The sequence below is a fragment of the Chenopodium quinoa genome, unplaced genomic scaffold (genome assembly GCF_001683475.1).
Source record: "Chenopodium quinoa cultivar QQ74 unplaced genomic scaffold, ASM168347v1, whole genome shotgun sequence".
Classification (NCBI taxonomy): domain Eukaryota; kingdom Viridiplantae; phylum Streptophyta; class Magnoliopsida; order Caryophyllales; family Amaranthaceae; genus Chenopodium; species Chenopodium quinoa.
In genome coordinates this window covers 969,430-988,363 of record NW_018744704.1, presented here as the reverse complement: position 1 = coordinate 988,363, position 18,934 = coordinate 969,430, and the positions used below count along the sequence as shown (strand labels likewise).

The window sequence follows — 18,934 nt, the reverse complement described above, 5'->3', positions numbered from 1 at the left end:
CCAACACACACACGGCACGTCCTAGGACAGTTGCCAACCGGTCACCGGACACGGCTGGGTCTAGGACTGGGGATGCCGTCTGGGGGTGTTTGGACCACCCTTACTCTTCTGTGAATCCGACCGTCTCTGTTCATGTGTAGGACAGAATGGCTCGGACTAGAAGGACGGCTGTAGATCCTCACTATCAGTCCGAAGGCTCAGCCGAAACTCCGGCTGCAGATGCTCCATTTGACCAACCAACGTTCCGAGCACACTTGAAGATGAAATTTTAGAAGAATCTGAGAGCTCAGACGGCGAAGAAACCGTCCAACAATCTGACTCTTCTGAGTCCTCCGGGGAGCCGGATGCCCCCCAAAAGAGGATGAGGAGGCATACAAGTGGCCTTCCATAAATAACCCAACCGAGGCGTCCATGAGCGTCCGGGATATAGTAACTTTCAATGCCACGCTACCGGCGTTCTTGGAGAAGAAGCCGGTTTGGGAAGGATGGGAAATCCTAGTGTCGCCTAGCTACGCAACCGTCGTTTGGAAAGACGACATCAACTATGCCAACAATTACTTCGGCTGCTACGAGGCGGCCTTCAAAGCCGGGCTCCGATTCCCCCTCCATAAAGCAATAAGGGTCATTCTAAGGGGTTATGACCTTGGATTCTGGCAATTAACACCCAACTTATGGGTGAACATTTTGGGTTATATTGTCGCCTGCGAGATGCAGGACGTGACGCCCAGCTGGGAGGGGTTCGCGCATATGCACTACCTTAGCCGTGCCACAGGCGGCTGGAATGCGTGGTATACTCTGACCACGTATCCGGAGTTTATGATGACGCTGGATAAGTCGTCAAAGTGGAGCAGTTGGAAGAGAAAGTTCTACATGGTCTCCTCTCCCTCTCTTCAACTCAACCACCGGCTGCGTTATTATAACAAGCGCCCGTCTCTTCTTGGAAAAAAGTGCACCCTTCCAAAGATATCGGAAGAGGCATGGAATCAGATAATGGAGCCGGGTCTTTTTAAGAAGACAAGTATGCCGCTGGATTATGGGACAGAAGTAATTGTCCCCAAACATTGGGTCCCTCATCCGGACTGGCTCAAAGACAAGGCGTTCCTTTCCGCCTGTGGTCTAAGCACCATGTTTAGCAAACGTATGTTGAACATTAACCAGCACCTTAAGTTACCTATATTATGTTTGAATGAATTTTGATTGTTTTACTCTTTTTAGCAGAGAAAGGACGCGAAATAGTGCCCCCGGAGAAGACGTCGGCTAAATCAGCGGCTGAGATCCGGAAGGACCAGCTCGAGAAGAAAAAGGTCCAACTGGCGGCCAAGAACGATGGGGTAAGTGCCGGATGAGTAATAAGCGGTTGCATGATGAGTAATTCATTTTAATAATAACCGGCTGTATGAGTTGTAGCTCATATTGACATAATCCGGATGTATGAGTTGTAGCTCATGTTGACATAAACCGGATGTCTTACTTGTAGCTTTTTGTTTGATACTAACCGGATGTCTTGCTTTCTTTTGCAGTCGGGGAGCAATAATGTTCCTCGTTCCCTTCGCCAAATGCTCAAGAGGCCAGGTGAAGAGTCCTCTCAACCTGCCTCCAAGAGCCGGAGAACTGCGGCTACTCCTACTCCTGCCTATACTGGGAGGCCACCGGTTCCTGAGAAGCCAACCTCAGGCGGTAAAAGCCTTCGAGGCCTTGGCCCAAGTTCACGGCTGGCTGAGGCTGGACTGGGGGAGCCCCGCAGCTCCTTCTAGCCGGGTGCTTGCTGTTGCATTCGGATCAGGTGCGGCTGGGGGTGGTGCAAACCCTTAGCCAGAAAATCAAGGTACGGCTCTTGCCTTTGACCCCCCTGGCCTCTTGGACCTGTGAGAGTCAAGTCCCAGGCTACCCAGTCAGGGGATTCTTTAGTCAGTCGGCAGAATTTAGGCGGTGCATATGCCCAATACTTAACCGGTAAAACTGTTGATGCAGATACTTTTTCTCGTTGGCCGGATCTTCAAAACTACGCCAAGAGAATGATAAGGACCCTTACCCGGTCCGAAAAGGAGGCGGTACTGGGTATAAACCAGGTTAACATTAACCGCATCAACTCACTACTTGCTGAGGTACTTCCCCGATTGGGGTGCTTTCATACTAGTTTGCTTATTGCCGGTTGCTGTTTAATGGAACCCTAATTCTTTACCGGTTACTTTGCAGGTGATGTTGAGAGTAGATGGGTTGAAAGTCCCTCTACGCAAAAAACAGGAGGAGGTAAGGGATGCCCAAAGACGGACAACCGATCTCATTGACGTTCATCAATATAACTCCCTTATGCTTGAAAATACAAACTAAAAGCCGGGAGATGAAACAGGAGGAGCTTCTCAAAGAGGCAACGACTGCTGCTGATGCTGCTAACAAGAAAGCAGATGAATAGAGCTTAAAGTGAAGGACTTCCAAACAGACGTCAAGGCATTGGCGGATGTTGATAAGGAGAATCCCCAGCTGCGGGATGACGTCAACCAGTTGAAAAACGAGTTGGCTCAGGCCCATGCGGACTATAAAGAGAAGCTGGCGGCTAAGTAGAACCGGCTGGTCACTAAGAATGAGCGCGACTGTGAAGAGCGCATGAAGATGGCGTGGTCTTTGATCCAACTGGACACTGACTACGCTTTCTGTGACCTAAGGTACAGATACGCTACTAAAGTGTATGACGCCCGGGTTCTTAGGGCCGAGAAGCCAGCTCCCTTTGAGGAGTGGGCCGGCATGGAAGAGGAGGAGCAGGCGGAGGATGAAGTGTCGGATGAGGCTAATGAAGCCCAAGTCCAGCAAGAACAAGGGGCTCCACCAGCCGGCCAGAGCCAGCCGCCATAACAGCAACAGCAACAGCAGCAGCAATAGCTTAACTCTTTCCTGCTTTATTTTCTCTTCCGGCCTGCGAGCCGTGTATTCAATGCATCTTTTGTACCTCCTTCCCGGACAAGGGTCCGGTTAACAATTCAGCTTTCGTTAATATATATATTTGCCGACTGTGTCGATTTTGACTTGATTTGTTTTTCCAGTTTCTGCAATTTTTGCTTCGTACATTTTGTTTTAATTTTTGCAATTCTTGTTGATACATGCGGTATGCCGGATGCATAGGCTCCGTCTGCCCCTGGACGATTGTTGCTTGAAAGTACCCAACTCTAAGCAGGCAGCCGTCCATACCAGCATCCGGATGCACAGACAGGTGGTCCCTGATCGTATTTTTAAAATAGGATTAGTCTAAGTTGGATTAGCAGGCGGTGCCGGCTAGGGCCAACCTAGACTATTTATATGACCGGCTGCGGTGTACTCATTGAGTATCCGTCATTGTCGTAGGTTGGTATGCAGGCGGCCATTGGCCGGACATGTACAAATCAACCAATAGATTTTTGGGTAGCCAGATGAAGGGCTTTTTTAGCAAAGACCGGATGTACTGCTTTTGAGCAAAGACCGGATGTAGTGCTTTTGAGAAAAGACTAGATGTAGTTCTTTTGAGCAAAGACCGGTTTAAGACTACAAAACACCGTTTTGTAGGGCATTTGAGTGAAAGCCGGCTACACACGATCAAGATTTTAACTAACTGTCTGTATTGCTTTAAGGCAACTACCGGTTGTATCTTGATTTCGATCATTCAACGACCATAAGTTATCTTTAACCTGGTCATTTGGTTAAAGCCGGTTGAGTTATGATCTGTAGAACAATGTACCACCCGAAAGGGAGATGTTCTCTTCGACGAATTCACCCAAATGGACGTTGCCTGATGCCTGCTCATTTTGGAGCGAGCAGGCGGTTCAAAAATATGTTCGGCCATTGGCCTATTGAAGATCTAAGTACGATACTTAGCTTTTAACTACTCAATGTAGAGCGAATGGTTGCCCGGTTGTGCATTGCACAGATGGGACTTGCAAAATACAGTAGATAGCGGATGGTTGCCCGGTTGCACATTGCAGAGGTGGGACTTAAGAATTACAAAGGAAATAAAGTACTTTCATTAATATACTCTATTTACAAAAGATTACAAGTCCTTAGAAGTAGTACTTTTTCAATTTATCTACATTCCAGGTTCTGGCTAGCTGTCTACCGTCTGGAGTCTCCAGGAGGTAGGTGCCGCCTCTGACTTCTTCCCAAATCCGGTAGGGGCCCTCCCAATTAGGAGTTAGCTTTCCTTGTTCATTTGCCCTACCGATCGCCTCTATTTTAGTAACACAAAGTCCCCCACTTTGAGGGGTCGTTTGTGTACTCTTTTGTTATAGGCCCTCGTTATTCTCAGACGATATATCTCATAACGCGAGGCAGCATTGCCACTGCGCTCCTGGAGTGTATCCAATGCTAGGCGCATGGCCTCCCAATTTGCCTCTTCATCATAGAGCATGACTCGAAGTGTTGGATCATAAAGTTCAATTAGCAAGACGACTTCAGTGCTGTATGTCATGAGAAACGGGGTTTCACCGGTTGCCCCTTTTTCAGTTGTTCTGATGATATGGCCCATAGGACATTAGGCAACTCATCTTCCCATAGACCGCCAGCTCTTTTAATTTTCTTCTTAATGTCGTCTGAGATAAGCTTGTTGAAGGCTTCAAATTGACCGTTTGCTTGGGGGCGGCCAACTGATGCAAAGAAGTGTGAGATCCCTTGATCTCCCAACCAACTCTTGAGGGTGGATGTTTCAAATTATGGGCCATTGTCAAAGACCATAGACATAAGTACCCCAAACCGGGTGATGATGTTTCTCCAAATGAAAAAGATGACATCCTTTGTCTTTATTCCCTTGACCGCCTCTGCTTCAACCCATTTGGTGAAGTAATGTACAACAACTAAGATGTACCTCCGCCCGCCTGTGGCAGGCGTATATGGACCTAGGATGTCCATGCCCCATTTTGCAAATGGAACTGGGCTGTAGATAGCCGTAAGATCAGTAGCCGGACGATGTATGAGCCGGCCAAATCTCTGGCACTTATCACACTTCTTCACCATTTCCATGGCGTCTGCCTCAAGAGTTGGCCAAAAATAGCCTTGCCGCCTGGCCCTCTTTGCCAGAGTTTTGCCGCCTATATGTGATGCACAAAATCCCGAGTGCAGATCCTATAGAACCTCTTTTCCCTTTTCAGGGGTCACACACTTCAACAACGGTTGGAGGTAACCTTTTTTGAAGAGTTCTCCCTTGTAAATCTCAAAGCTCGAGGCTCGCTTTTTCAACACAACCGCTTCTGAAGGAGAATCCGGCAGAGTGTTGTCTGCCAAATAATCCCCGGATGACATCCATCTTGGTAGAGCTTCGGTCAAGAACTCCAATGGGATCATGCTCGATGCTTCTATTTTCAATGACTTCCCAGAAGACTGACCTAGGCGCATCACAAGTGGCGGATGATGCCAACTTTGACAGTGCATCCGCCTGATTATTCTCTGACCTATGCACCTGACTTAAATGAAATTCTTCAAGTGTCCCGGCCTCATCTTTGACCGCCTGCAGATACTTGATCATAGTCGGATGGGTGACCTCGTAGTCACCATGGTATTGGCTAACAATCAGCTGAGAATCTGAGCAGGCGTCTACTTTTCTTGCCCCTACCGCCTTACACATGTGGATACCAGCTAGCAAGGTCTCATACTCCGCCTCATTATTCGAGGCTTGAAATTTGAACCGTAGTGCATACTCAAATTGATCCCCTTCCGAAGACTTGCAAATTACACCTGCACCACAGCCGTTTATAGTAGAGCTCCCGTCTACATAAACCTTCCAGACCTGATCAACATTGTCCGGCTGAGCCGACCTTGTCATTTCTACAATGAAGTCGGCAAACGCCTGACCCTTCACTGCCTTTCTTGGTTCGAAGGTGATTTCCAAACTTTGCATTAAATAGCCCACTTGAGCATTCAACTGGATGACTCCAAGATTGTCATTGACCGCTTGAGGGGTTGGTACCGGATGTCTTCTTGACTGTAATGAATAAGGCCAGGCCGAATTTTTCAACCAAGGGGTATCGTAGCTCAGCGTTTCGAAGCACATGGCTAATGAAATAGACCGTGAGCTATATGCCGTCTCTCTCAGATAGGAGAACGGCACTGAGGGCATGATCTGAGACGGCTAAGTACATATAGAGAACTTCCCCCGCTAGAGGGCTGACTAGCCGTGGCAATGAGTGGAGGTGCTCATTCAATTTTTGGAATGCTGCCTCAGCATTTTTCCCCCATTCAAACCTAGTCTTCTTCTTGATTGCTTGGAAGAAGTAGAGGCACTTGTCGCCTGACCGGCTGAGGAACCTCCCCAATGCCGTAAGGCAGCCGGTAAGCTTTTGGACTTCCTTTACAGTGCGGGGTGACTTCATGTCAATTACCACCTGTACCTTTTCCGGATTGGCCTCTATCCCCCTTTGATCAATCAAGAATCCAAGGAACTTCCCAAACTCCACACCAAAGACGCATTTTTTGGGATTAAGCATGACCTTATGCCGCCTGAGGGTGGTGAAAGTCTCTCGAAGATCAGCAAGGTGATCCATCTGGAGCTTAGATTTGACAATCATGTCATCAATGTACGCCTCTACATTCCTCCCAATTTGATTAATGAAGACCGTATTAATCATCCGTTGGAAGGTAGCAGGCGCATTCTTCAGCCCAAACGGCATCACCTATAACAGAATAACCCTTGATCAGTGACGAATGTCGTCTTTTCTTGATCTTTTTTCCACAAGGGTATCTGATGGAAACCAGAATAGGCATCCATGAAGCTCATCAAGGCATGACCGGCTGTAGAGTCGACGAGGCTATCGATCTTTGGAAGTGGATAGCTACCCTTCGGACATGCCTTGTTCAGATCTGTGTAGTTTACACACATCCGCCAGGTACCATTCGACTTCTTGACAAGAACAACGTTTGCTACCCAATCCGGGTAGTAGCATTGCCGAATGAACCCGGCATCTAGTAGCTTCTTGACCTCGACGGCTGCCGCCTGAGATCTTTCTCGTCGTGGTTCCTTTTCTTTTGCCTAACCGGCTTCTTTTTTGGATCCATGGCAAGTTTGTGGACAGCAAGATCCGGGCGGACGCCTGGCATCTCTTCCACTTCAAAGGCAAAGATTTCTTTGAATTCTTTCAAGAGTTGGTGCAAATCTGCGCCCAACCTTGCATACGCAACCGTCCCCACTTTAACGGTTTTTCCGGACGGCTGTCTTCCAAAGCTATGTCAATATTTTCACCAGTTAGCTGGGGACGAAGATGGTCTAATCGCTCCCCGATCATTGATTGTTATTTTTTCTCTTTTTTGACGGCCACAAGGTGGTCCGCCTTTCTCTTTTTCCCGGCTGCCTAAGGAGCAGGCGCAGCTTCCTTGAAATAGTCAAGGTTGATGGGTTCCTCTCCTTGGCCAGCTGAGGCCACAGTCGGTTTGACGTCTGAGAGATAACACTCTCTAGCCGTCTTCTGATCCCCGCTCAGGGAACCCACAGTTCCATCATCCCTCTCAAACTTGATCAGCATGAGGGAGGGAATGATAACAGCCTTGGACTCGTTGAGGGTTGGACGACCAAGAATAAGATTGTAGGCGGTCAGTTCCTCGACCACCAAAAACTTGACGACCATGTGCCGTTCTTCCCCCTTCTCTCCAAGCCGGATGGGTAGGTCAATCCTCCCCACCGGATGCACTACTCCTCCCCCAAAAGCGACTAAGGGGTGAGAAGCCTTGTGCATGCTGCTAGGCTTGTACTTGAGCTTTGCCAAGAACTGATAGCTGATCAGGTCAGACGAGCTCCCGGTACCAATTAAGATCCGGCCCACCCGCTGGTTGGAAACTTTGCACTCGATGACTATGGGGTCATCATGAGGCCGCCTGACCTTGCCTCGGTCTTTCTCAGAGATAAGGACCTCAAGGAAGGTGTCTTTCGACGCCTAGCCCTCATCTACTGAATTGACCAGCTTCCGGATGTTATCCTTGGCACCCCAGATGGTAGGACCCCCTCCCGCAAAGCCATCTGCTATGGTGAAGATTTGCTCATCATCAGTATCTGAGCTCACAGCCGGCTTTTTGGACGGTTGTCCTTTGTTCGGTTTGGTGTTGCCCTTGCACTTCACCATATAAGACTTCAAAGCCCACTCATCAGCCAGACGGTCCAATAGCCGGCTGAGGCTATAACAACCATTGGTGTCGTGGCCAATGTCCTTATGGAATTGGCAGTACTTGCTCTGGTCCCGACTATTGACGGGACTCTTCATTACAGCCCGTTTTTCGATGGTCAACCGGTCTTTTATCTCCATGAGGATGGAGGAGCAGTCCTTGTTGAATTCGTACTTGGGGACGTACGACTTCTACTCTCTCTTTTTCTTCTAGGACGGCTGACTAGAACGGTCTGTCGCCCAGACTTCTTTTCTCTTCTTGCCCTCTTCTTTCATAACCGGCTGAGCAGACCGGTAGTCTCTTCTGTCGGACTTTTTAGGGTCTGACGGGTGCTTGATGGCACAGAGCTCCGTCGCCTGTATGAAGGCTTCGGCTTCCATCAGCGCCTCTTGAAGGGTAGCAACCCTCTTTCTGACCAGGTCGAACTTGAAAGTCGACCCGTCTTTCAGACCCTTGAAGAAGTCTGTGTAAGTAACTTCGTCAGACAGCCCTTGGATCTGAATTCTCATCAGATTGAACCGCCTGACATAGGACCTTAGTCCCTCCTTGTCTCCCTACTGTATAGCCCCCAAATCAAGGCTTGTCTTTTTGGCAGGGATGTTCATGGACAAGTTGGACGTGAAGAGGTACGCCAACGTCTTGAAGTTGTTGATGCATCTGGCTGGCAGATTGCCAAACCACCGTTGGGCTATGCCCTTTAATGCTTCCGAGAAGCATCGGCACCAGGCGGCATCATCCAACCCCTGTAAGTACATGAGGTTGGTGTAGGCCATGAGGTGGTCTTCCGGATTGGTGGTACCACGTAGGTACCAACCAACACATTTTTAACCTTGGTCGGTCGTGCCGCCTCGGTTATTTCCCTTGAGAACGCCGATGGTTGTTCCCCTAGGTTAAGCAGCCGGAGCTGCCAGTCCATGGGTTGGACCTGCTGTGCCGCCTGACCCCCAAAGAGGGCCGGCTGCATGTATGGAGATCCATACGACAAGTATGGTTGTTGGGGCACATACGGAGCCGGCTGGATAATCTGAGGGCCAGTGCGTGCGGACATGCCGCGTGACTGACTCTCTCGGTTTGTCTCCGAATACTTCATTGAAGTATTACGGACTGTCTAGGTAAGTCGACGTCGAGGCCGACTCAGACATTTGTTGACTTCTCTTCTCCTGGATAAGCATCCAGGCATCAGAGTAAGTCTTTTTTTACCCATCCGGCTGTACTTGGCGGATGGTCTTCCTTTGCCTTGATTCAGAGAAACGAAGTCTAGATAGGTCGATCAGAGGAGGCCCATCCGCCCCCTTTGGTTTAGGGTGCGGGGTAGGCACCCGATCTCTGATTTGCTTCTTCCCGGAGGGAGAAGGCTTCTTGGCCGGCTGACCCCTATTAGAGTTAGTGGAATTTTTTATTATGTCCTTTATTTCCCCCTTGAAACTCGTCATAAATTTCATGAGTTCGTCTCTGGTGACGGGGGCTGAACCCTCCGCCGCCAGGGGTGCACCCGCAGGCTAGCTGGCTGGGCTGCTAGGACCAACATTGTCTTAGCCTCGTTCCCTTGTTTCTTTGAACGGGTGTGTCTCGTTCTGAAAGTCCCGTCAAGGGCCACGTAGGTGTCGATTGCATAACCGTCACCGCTATCTTGGTCCGTATGGACCTCGGTCTCGTCCATAGGCCGCTTGCCCTCAACAGGCGGTACAGAGTCAGATGCCATCTCAGAAGTACTCTCCCCACAGACGACGCCAAATGTTCGGGGTTTTTTATGTGTCCTACGGGAGAGTTACAATTCCGAGAATGCGCGTCCAGCTGTCTGTACCTGCAAAACCATGAAACTCCGGTTGGGTGGAGTTCCGCCTCCGACGATCAAGTTAAAACGCGTATGAGGAGTATAGTGCGGAATGTAAAAGGTTTTTTCTCTCTGATTCAGAGAGAATTCTGCAATTATATTGCTCTGTTTTTGTGTTTGTATTTTGGAGTATTTATGAATGCCTTATAAATGAGGATTTTCCTCTATTTATAGGGCAAGGAGATCAATTCCCCTCTTTAGGGTCAAGGTGCCACATGTCAGCCAGGGATTGGATCTCATTGGGCCCTTCTAAGGCTGACACATGTCAGCATACTCTTGAGCCACGTGGCTAGGGTAATTTTTACCCTAAACAATAATAAACAGATTTTATATACTTTCTTTTACTATTTCTATTCTTCAAAGTTCTTAAACACTTTCGTAGAGCAATTCATACTAAATTTTGCTCATCACAATCAGTTATTCAATATCTTCAGTTTGAATAAATATTGCATGTTTATTGTCTTCAATAAACCCCTAACACTATAAATATTACCGTAAAAAATTGTCAAATTATAATTAAAATAATTGTTATTTCTCCAAATGTCATTGTGTACTTAAAAAAATCACCAAATGTCATCGAGCTTATAAAAAATTCACCAAATGCTATTAATGACTAAGGACCGTCAACTCCGTTATTCATTAAGATTAAATCATGATACGTGTCATGATATGATTGATTCATTTTAATAATTTATTTTAAAATATAAAAATAATATTTTTTTTCACGATTTTTGTGACAAAAATTGCTCGGGTAAAATTTTGATCCTTTATGGAAACAAATTAGCTCAAAATTGGCAAAAAAAATCGTAAATGTCCCATTTTGTCTGTTGAAAAATATCTCAATTAGCGTGTCGTTATTTTTTAACCGTAAAAATTGTTCCGGTAAGGTTTTTGGGGTCATTTTGACCCTTTATAAATACAAATTAAGTTCGAAATTGGCAAAAAAATAACATAAAGAGTCAAAGTGACCCCCAAAACTTTACCCGAGCTATTTTTGTCACGATTAGCGTGTCGTTATTTTTATGCCATTTCGAGCTTAATTTGTACTCATAAAGGATTAAAATGACCCTCAAAACCTTACCCGATCAATTTTCATGGTTAAAAAATAACGACACGTTAATCGAGATTTTTTCAACACACAAATTGAGGCATTTACATTATTTTTTTGTTAATTTCGAGCTTAATTTGTATCCATAAATAAAGGGTCAAAATGACCCCAAAACTTTACCCGAGCAATTTTCGTCACGAAAATAGAGAAAAAAGTATTATTTTTATTCATTAAAATAAATGATTATTGTGTATTAATTTTAATAAGTAATGACATTTGGTGAAATAATATTTCAAAATAATGACATTTGATGGTGAAATAAGAATTTTTCTTTTTCGAAGAACTAACGTCTATCTGTAAATAATGGCACGAGGTCTCATTATATTGTTTGTCCGTTACATTTGGTGAATTTTGAAAACCTTGATGACATTTGGTGAATTTCTTTAGTATTCAGTGGCATTTGGTGAAATAGCCATTAAAATAATAATAATAATAAATAAATAAATAAATAAATAAATAAAAGAAGGTATGTCTTAGTGTGTCTAGACTTTGAACCTACCTTGCTTAAACTTATTTTGTTATGTCCATCAAGTGTAAAATCCTAGTGCTCAAAAGTAAGGGCAGGACCGCAGGAAAGTAGAAGAAACAGAAGGCACATCATGGGACAAAAATTTACACAATATGGAATTCAACTTACAACCCTCACCACAAAAGGAGTTGAAGAACTTAAAACATTGTAGCAGCAGCAGCAGCAGCAGCAGCAGTCTCCACTCTTCAGAAGAAAAATTGCAAAAAGAATTAGATACAATTAGATTAAACATTAAACAACCCGTCAGCCAAATCTTCCCGATGTTGCCATTTATGTGTCCAACCAGCAGTTGATATTCCCTCCCATAAATTATGTTTTCCCCAGTTTCTGGAGATAGCATATATGTTCATCCTCCTCTAGGTTTTTTACCCTGCAATGTGCAAGTGCAACACTGAATTAATAATCCACATCATAGTCCATAGCACTCTGTTATCGCGATTCAGCTAAAGACCCGAAATGCACTGCCAACCCTCACCCTCCTAAATACTTTCAGAATACACTTCGAGACAATGAAACAGTCCAAATACTTCTTGGTAAAATGTTACAGTATTAATATACGTTCATATGAGGTCACAGAAGAGCATCAAATGAGGTAAAAATAGAATTGTTGTTTGCTGTATTAGTCAAATGAAGCCAAAAACAAGGCATATATGGTGTTTCTGAAAACTACCACATAATCACTCAAAATTCACCACCACCAAACCCAAAATTTTTTTTAGCCAAACAGCAATCTAAAAACAGTCACCAACATTGTATTATAGGCATAATTAATTGGTCCTTGCCAAAGCATCATAAAACAAGAGCTAACCTTATAAGTAAGATCAGCAACTAAAAGATGCTGATCTAAGCAAAAGCTTTTATCTGACATATTTTTTGATTATTTCATATGCAATACTGTAATAAATCTCATGTGAAACTTCAAATTATACTCCATTCCTTTCATACCAGTTACGATTTACCACTACCTTTTCCAAAACAAGTCACTTTTGACCAAAGAAACCAATAATAAGCTCGAAATTAATTTGTAATGATATAATGTATAAATCTTGCTAGGTTTACCTTTGAATTTTTTTTTCAAAAAAGTGGACAAATTTTGTTTAAGAAAAGCCATATATTTACTAGGACCTATAATACTTTGTTGCTATGTCATTCTAATGTCTTTCAATATATGAACAGGCAAAGGTTAAGTTCTTTCCTCGGATACTCCAGATATCCAATAATTTAGTCACCTATGAGTGCATTGCCTGAGAAGAAGATGATTTCATCCTTTTACCAATTCTTTATTACTAGCCAAAACATCATACACAATCAATGAGAACCTATTTTGTTCGTCTGAGAGGCAATTATAATTGTTTGTGATTGTTTATGTATGCACTTCATTGTGCATGCGCACTGCACACAAATCTCAATGGATAAGAAAGGAACAAAAAAAATAAAATTGTCCTCTAGATTTAGTCCATTCAAAGCCAAAGTGCACAGTGAATAAAAGGTGTTCTCAAATAATACCAAAAGACGAGGCGAGCGTCGAGGAGATAGGAAGAGATGAGGTGATTTGTTGCCTTTTCCAAGATCAAGTTTTTTAGTATCTCCATTGACTTCTTTAAGTGGGAGTGAAGATTTACTTCTGCTATCAATTGAACCTGAGGAAACTGGAGCAGATAAAGAGATACTGGTACAATCTTGATCTTGATATATGAAGTCAGACATTGGCCCTGAGAAACAAATAAGAGTCCCATATATCAGAATAATCAACCAAATAATATGTCGAGCAATAAACATGCAATTCATACTGATGCAGGAAATTGGTATTATCAAGTCAAATCAAGCAAAAAGTGAAGAGCTCCAAAAAAATGTAGCAACAGGCCAACAATAAGTTTGTAAGTTAGTTAACCATCATAGAATCATGTGACTGTTATACACAACTTCCACACATGGTAAAAAAAAAAAAAAAAAAAAAAAAAAAAAAAAAAAAAAAAAAAAAAAGTCAGGTCTACTATCTATACTTTAAACGAGGGATACCATTACAGGTTTGAGAGTACCTGCTGATGTAGCTTGGAATTTTTCTCTCAAAATTCTAACAAATCTGAATAGGCCATTGCTCTTGTTTAACTCATGGACCAACTCTTCAATATCTTTTAAGTGTGGCTTAGAACCAAGCACTACAAAGACATGTTCATCACAAGTAAAGACAATAGTCAATGAAAAAATTATTACCTATCCCAATAATATGTTTCACATTCTTTACACCACAGCACTTACACGTATACTTTTCATTCGCATGGCGAACAGTGAAAGAATACTCCTCAGCTGGACATATTTTGTTGATGTTAGTAAATGTGAATGTAACACCTGCCCCAAAAAGACATTTACTAGAGTTAGAATTACAGCATAGCAACAAGAACGCATGCTCCACAAACAATTAAAATACTAAAAATTACCATGTCCTCCATCAATACGGAAACCAAGTACCCTGTTGTACCATGTAAATGCCTCTTGTATTTCTTCTCTGTTCCTAGAAGCTTCCCGACTATTCTCTTCAGATTCAGCAATAGCTATTGAAAATACAAAAGAAAAGGAAGATTAAGATTTAGAAATCTCAAGAATTAAACAAAAACATTACAAAATAAAACCTGTAAACAATAAAATTTGTTATTGAATCCATGAGTTCGAATTTATGTGTGTTGTACTAAATAAGGGATGATCTCACTTAAATTATCAAATCACTTTGCTCTTCTTGTTTTGTCAAGTTTTCCCCATTCAAGTGTGAATAATGACACTCTGTTTGTCGGGGACTCGGGGTCACCATAAGGTAGATGATAGGAAATCCTTTTGGATAACCATCATAGATATGCTCACAAACCTTATAAAAGGAGGGTAACCCATAGTAGGAAAAGGCATTTTACTTTCTATAGAACTTTATTATCAGCAAAACATAAGAAGAGTACAAACATTGACTTTATGGTTAGCTATTTGTGGTTTAATAAGCAAAAATTAATAGGCCCTTGATCATCTACATTAAAATACACAATAGTGCTGCTATAACAGGAGACAAATGAGCATTGAATACAAACTACTCCCTCTGATCCTAAATATCCTTCCTATTTGGAATCTATATACTACTCACAACTTAAGAGAATCTTCTAAATTCTTTCCAATATATAAGAAAAAAACATGGTCAAGTGAGGTCTTGTTTGATTCATCTCGATGATTACTTTTAGGGGTCGTTTGGTTCGCAAAGTGGAATCGGAATGGAATGGGGAAAGGGTATGGAGGAGAATGGAATGACACCCTTGAAATTTGCTATGTTGTTTGTTTTAATAACAAAGGGAAACAAATCCCACTAGTCCCACCACCACACCACCACCACACAACCACCTAATTCATTAACTTTCCACCTTTTTCGGCCACCATCCATCCACCAAACCACTCACCGGACCTCCCCCACCATTCGCCGCCCTACGCCAGCCCTCCCTCACCCCTGCGCAGCTCATCCCTCCCCCAAAAAACCTCCCTTAGCCCAGAAAAACCCTAGAATCTAGTCTCACTCACCGTAAACCCCATCGGCCGGCCCTCCCCTACCCTTGAAACCGTAGTGCCTAGGGTTTCGATGGTGGGGGAGGGCTAGTTGGCCGTTTTACAGTGGGGGAGATGGGTTTTTTAGGTTTTTCGATGGTGAGTTTCGAGAGTGAGGATGGCCGACGAAGGGAGGGGAGGTGCGGCGAGTGATGACGTGGCTGGTCGTGGTGCGGCGAGGGGTGGGGGAGAGGCGGCCAACGGATCTAAGTGGAGGGAGAGGGTTATGCGTGGGTGAGGGAATATTTTCCGGTGAGAGGAGGGGCGGCGAGGGTCGGGGGATGGCGGCGACATTCCGGTGAGGGGCGGCAAAGTTCCGGCGAGAAGTGGGTGAGGGTGGCTGATGTGGGTACGGTGGTGGTTGGGGAAAGGGAATGGGAAAGGCTAGGGGGGGTGGGGTATGGGAGTAGGTTTTTGGGTAATCAAAGGGGAAAGGGAATGATAGAAATGGAAAAAAAAAAAAACAACAATAAAGGGAATGATTCCCATGGAATCTCATTCCCTTTGATTATTACTGCGAATCAAACGGCCTCTTAGAATATCAAACTTTTATAATTTTTTTATAACATATAGTTCAAGATAGAAATGGTTAGAAATGTGCATGGGCAAGGTGTCAAAAGGAAATTGGAAGAACTTGCAACGAATGCCATGAGCAGGCCGCATGACATGATCACATATGTGAGAAGGGGTAAGAAAGGACACAATGACCCGTTAAGGGGAGCAGCATCCAAATCAGTGTGCAGCAACACCAGGACTGCTGTGAAAAGGGGAGTAGCATATCAAATAGTGACAGCTGCAGCTTTTGTCTTTTCTATATTTTTGGCTGCTTATGTATATATTAAATGGAGCAAGACTTGCTAAGGTAGCTTAATTATTGTAGTATTTTGTTGAGTAGAGATTTGTGGCCTTAAGCTATAGGAGATTGGTGGCCTCAAGGCTCCATTTGTAAGAAAGCTTTGATCTTTATTAATGAAATAGGAACCTGCTTCCCTCAATATGATATTTCTTAGTGCTTTGCTTAAGTTGTCTTATTCTTGTGTTTAGCTGTAGTAGTTCGTTACAGAACTTTTGAGGATTGGAGTGACGGAGGGAGTATAAAATTAGTGTATAGTGAAGCAATTACTTAACAATATGACATGCCATGATGTTTACTGTGAAACTGTTTCTAGTATATCTTTTGTATGAAAACCACTCACACTTCAACAAATATATATTCGTGCAAAGGCAACTACCAAAGAAAAAAAAAATCCCCTTCTATATTTAACCTGAGGGATGTGGATATTTATTATGAAAGAGCAAGTATGTAATATACTTATTCCAATTAGTATAAGGAAATTAATCATTAACCATCTAGCATAATCATTTATAGCCACATGACTGTTTATTAAATCACATCTCCATGGAGCCAAAAACCTAATACACTAACTATGTATATACTTATATTTAGCAAACATAAATTAGTTCAACTATGGTAAAGATATTTACCTTTTGACTGTTCAGATAGGATGGAAGCATATTCATCTTTTCTAGCTGCTTGATCTTGTACAATTTTCTGAAGCTCGTCTGCCTTTACAATTATTTCAGAAACGGAGTCTGTTATTGCAATCTGCTTGGCCTCATTCCGTGTCTTAACTGTGAACAGACATAACATAACATAACATCAGTACATAAAAAACTGCATCAAAATGCTTGCTAATAGGTAATAGCAACATAACTACAGAAGATCTCTAGCTTTCTTAACTCGTGTATACTATATATAATGGTCATTCATAATCACTTAGGCTGTGTAAATAATTAATAGTCATAGAAGTAAATGCTAAAAGGTGACAGAACAATGTGAAAATTGTTGGGAAATTGAACAAATAAGGGAATGGCTTAAATATAGCAAAAATATGAAGCATGTAAACAATAAAAATATAAAACGAGGTTAGAGTAAAAAAATAAAAAAAAAAAACCCTGTGTATGACCCATTTAAAATATATTCCTATGCCAAAGGGCCACCCCAACCATGCATTGCCATATAATTATATAAGGCATACAACATCAGGCAGCTACGGTATGGGTCTGGATTTTTATCCCTCAAAACAACTGCTAGAATATAAGTAAATGCATATATTACAAGAATTAGCTTCCGAAGTCCGAAGCAATTCAGATACTTATGAAGGAAGCAAAATTTAACATAGATGTATCACCCCACAATTGTAACTCAGGTCAAAAAGGGGTTGTTCCACTTGAGAAGAAGCTCACATTAACCATGTGCCACAGTCCACAATCAACAGACAAAGTGTAATGATTATTGGTGTGCGGCAACCAACATAAGTTAAGCTACTAACCAGAATCGCACAGTTTATGGATGTGCAAGTATTAAGACATACAGTAAATCCTTCAAAACATTCAATCCACAGGGCATCGCGAAAAATGATAAGTAATGACAGATACCAAAACATAAAGTAATATGTGAAGGGCAATTGAATATCTTCACTCTCCAATAAGCTAACGCCATAATGTCGAATTATAAGTGAAAAAACCGGCACAACATGATTAAGAGGAGTACCTGCCAAAGCTCTGACCAATTCATCCTCCAATTCTCTTAATTCAACTTTGAGTTTCCCTAATTTCACTGCAATTCAAATCATTTCATCCACATTATTCAGTGAATGATGCAATATATACACAAAAATCGTCAAACTAAGCATATAAATATATGCCTGTATTCTTCAACTCAGCATAAACCGCAGTTATTTTGAAAATCCAATAAACCCTAATCAAGCACACATAATCACACACAAAACTCTAAAATCACAACAGAAAATCAAAGCATAAATTAACAAATGAGTGACAATAAAGAAGAGAACCTTGATTATGAGCAGTTAATTCAGCTTTGGATCTGTGTGATTGAAGAAACTTCCCAAAAGAGGCAAAAATTGAGTCAGTATTTTGCTGGTGAATTTCAATATCTTTGTCACAAACTCTTCGAAGCTCCGACAACTTTGAGAGTACAGTTCCTTCTGGTCTGGCATGGAAGGAAGCCATAAGAGTTGGGAAGAAAGAGAAATAGAAAGAGGAGAGAGAAAGTGAGAGAGATTAGCCCGCCATTTTCAACTTCGAAATTCACTTCAAGTGAACGATCGTTTGAATTTTAAGGTTCGTTTGGCATTGTGTTTTTAAGTTATTTGATTGAATAAAATTTTAGTCAAATTTATTGAAATTTTAATAATTTAAAAAATAGACACTAAAAAGGTGAAAAACACATTTTTGTTGTTTCATGATTTTGGTTTTTGGTCTTCAAAAAAAATAAACTGAAAACAAAAAACAATGTCAAACAAGACCTTATATTTTTGTTTCATCTTGCTGATAATACTACTACAAGATAAAGCCTTAGTCTAAAATGATTTAAGGTCGGCTAACATGAATCGTCATAAGAATCATACGATATAGAGAAATGGACAAAACCATCATTTAAAATACGTAGTAGTTTGAAAAAAATAGGTAAATTTAAGTTTCTTTTCGAGATAAATTTGTGAATATATCTCCTCTCACAACCTAATTATTTTCTTTTATTTTTTAAATGATAAAATGAAAATAATAAAATGGCACAAACATCAATGCATAAAGTTGTGAGTGGAGATATAAAGTGAAATGTTAATCTCGGAGATTAACTGCAGCTCCCTCGAAAAAAAAGATGAGTAAACGAAAGAACATTTAAGAAAATAAAGAATGTGACTCAATTAACAAGAAGTAAGTTAATATTCTTTATTTGCTAAATGTTAAATCTCATTAAAAT

At 42.4% G+C, this 18,934-nt stretch overlaps 1 protein-coding gene across 1 annotated transcript; it reads right to left on the bottom strand.

Annotated features, from left to right (window-relative positions):
* Positions 1-11,625: 11,625 nt before the first annotated feature.
* On the bottom strand, positions 11,626-18,300 carry LOC110702873 (probable kinetochore protein SPC25). Its single transcript, XM_021880620.1, has 8 exons — positions 18,006-18,300; positions 17,705-17,770; positions 16,636-16,782; positions 14,016-14,129; positions 13,837-13,926; positions 13,617-13,736; positions 13,084-13,289; positions 11,626-11,947 (listed from the first exon to the last, which is right to left on the bottom strand). Exons 1-8 carry the CDS (start codon positions 18,181-18,183, stop codon positions 11,924-11,926), a joined length of 945 nt encoding a protein of 314 aa, XP_021736312.1. The 5' UTR covers positions 18,184-18,300; the 3' UTR covers positions 11,626-11,923.
* Between the last annotated feature and the right edge of the window lie 634 nt (positions 18,301-18,934).

Coding starts and splice junctions, on each gene's coding strand:
- LOC110702873 (XM_021880620.1), bottom strand. CDS start 18,183: ATGGCTTCCTTCCATGCCAGACCAGAAGGAACTGTACTCTCAAAGTTG. Junction 13,927..14,015: donor CCGTATTGATGGAGGACATG/GTAATTTTTAGT, acceptor TTTTTGGGGCAG/GTGTTACATTCACATTTACT. Junction 13,290..13,616: donor ATTCCAAGCTACATCAGCAG/GTACTCTCAAAC, acceptor TTTGTTTCTCAG/GGCCAATGTCTGACTTCATA.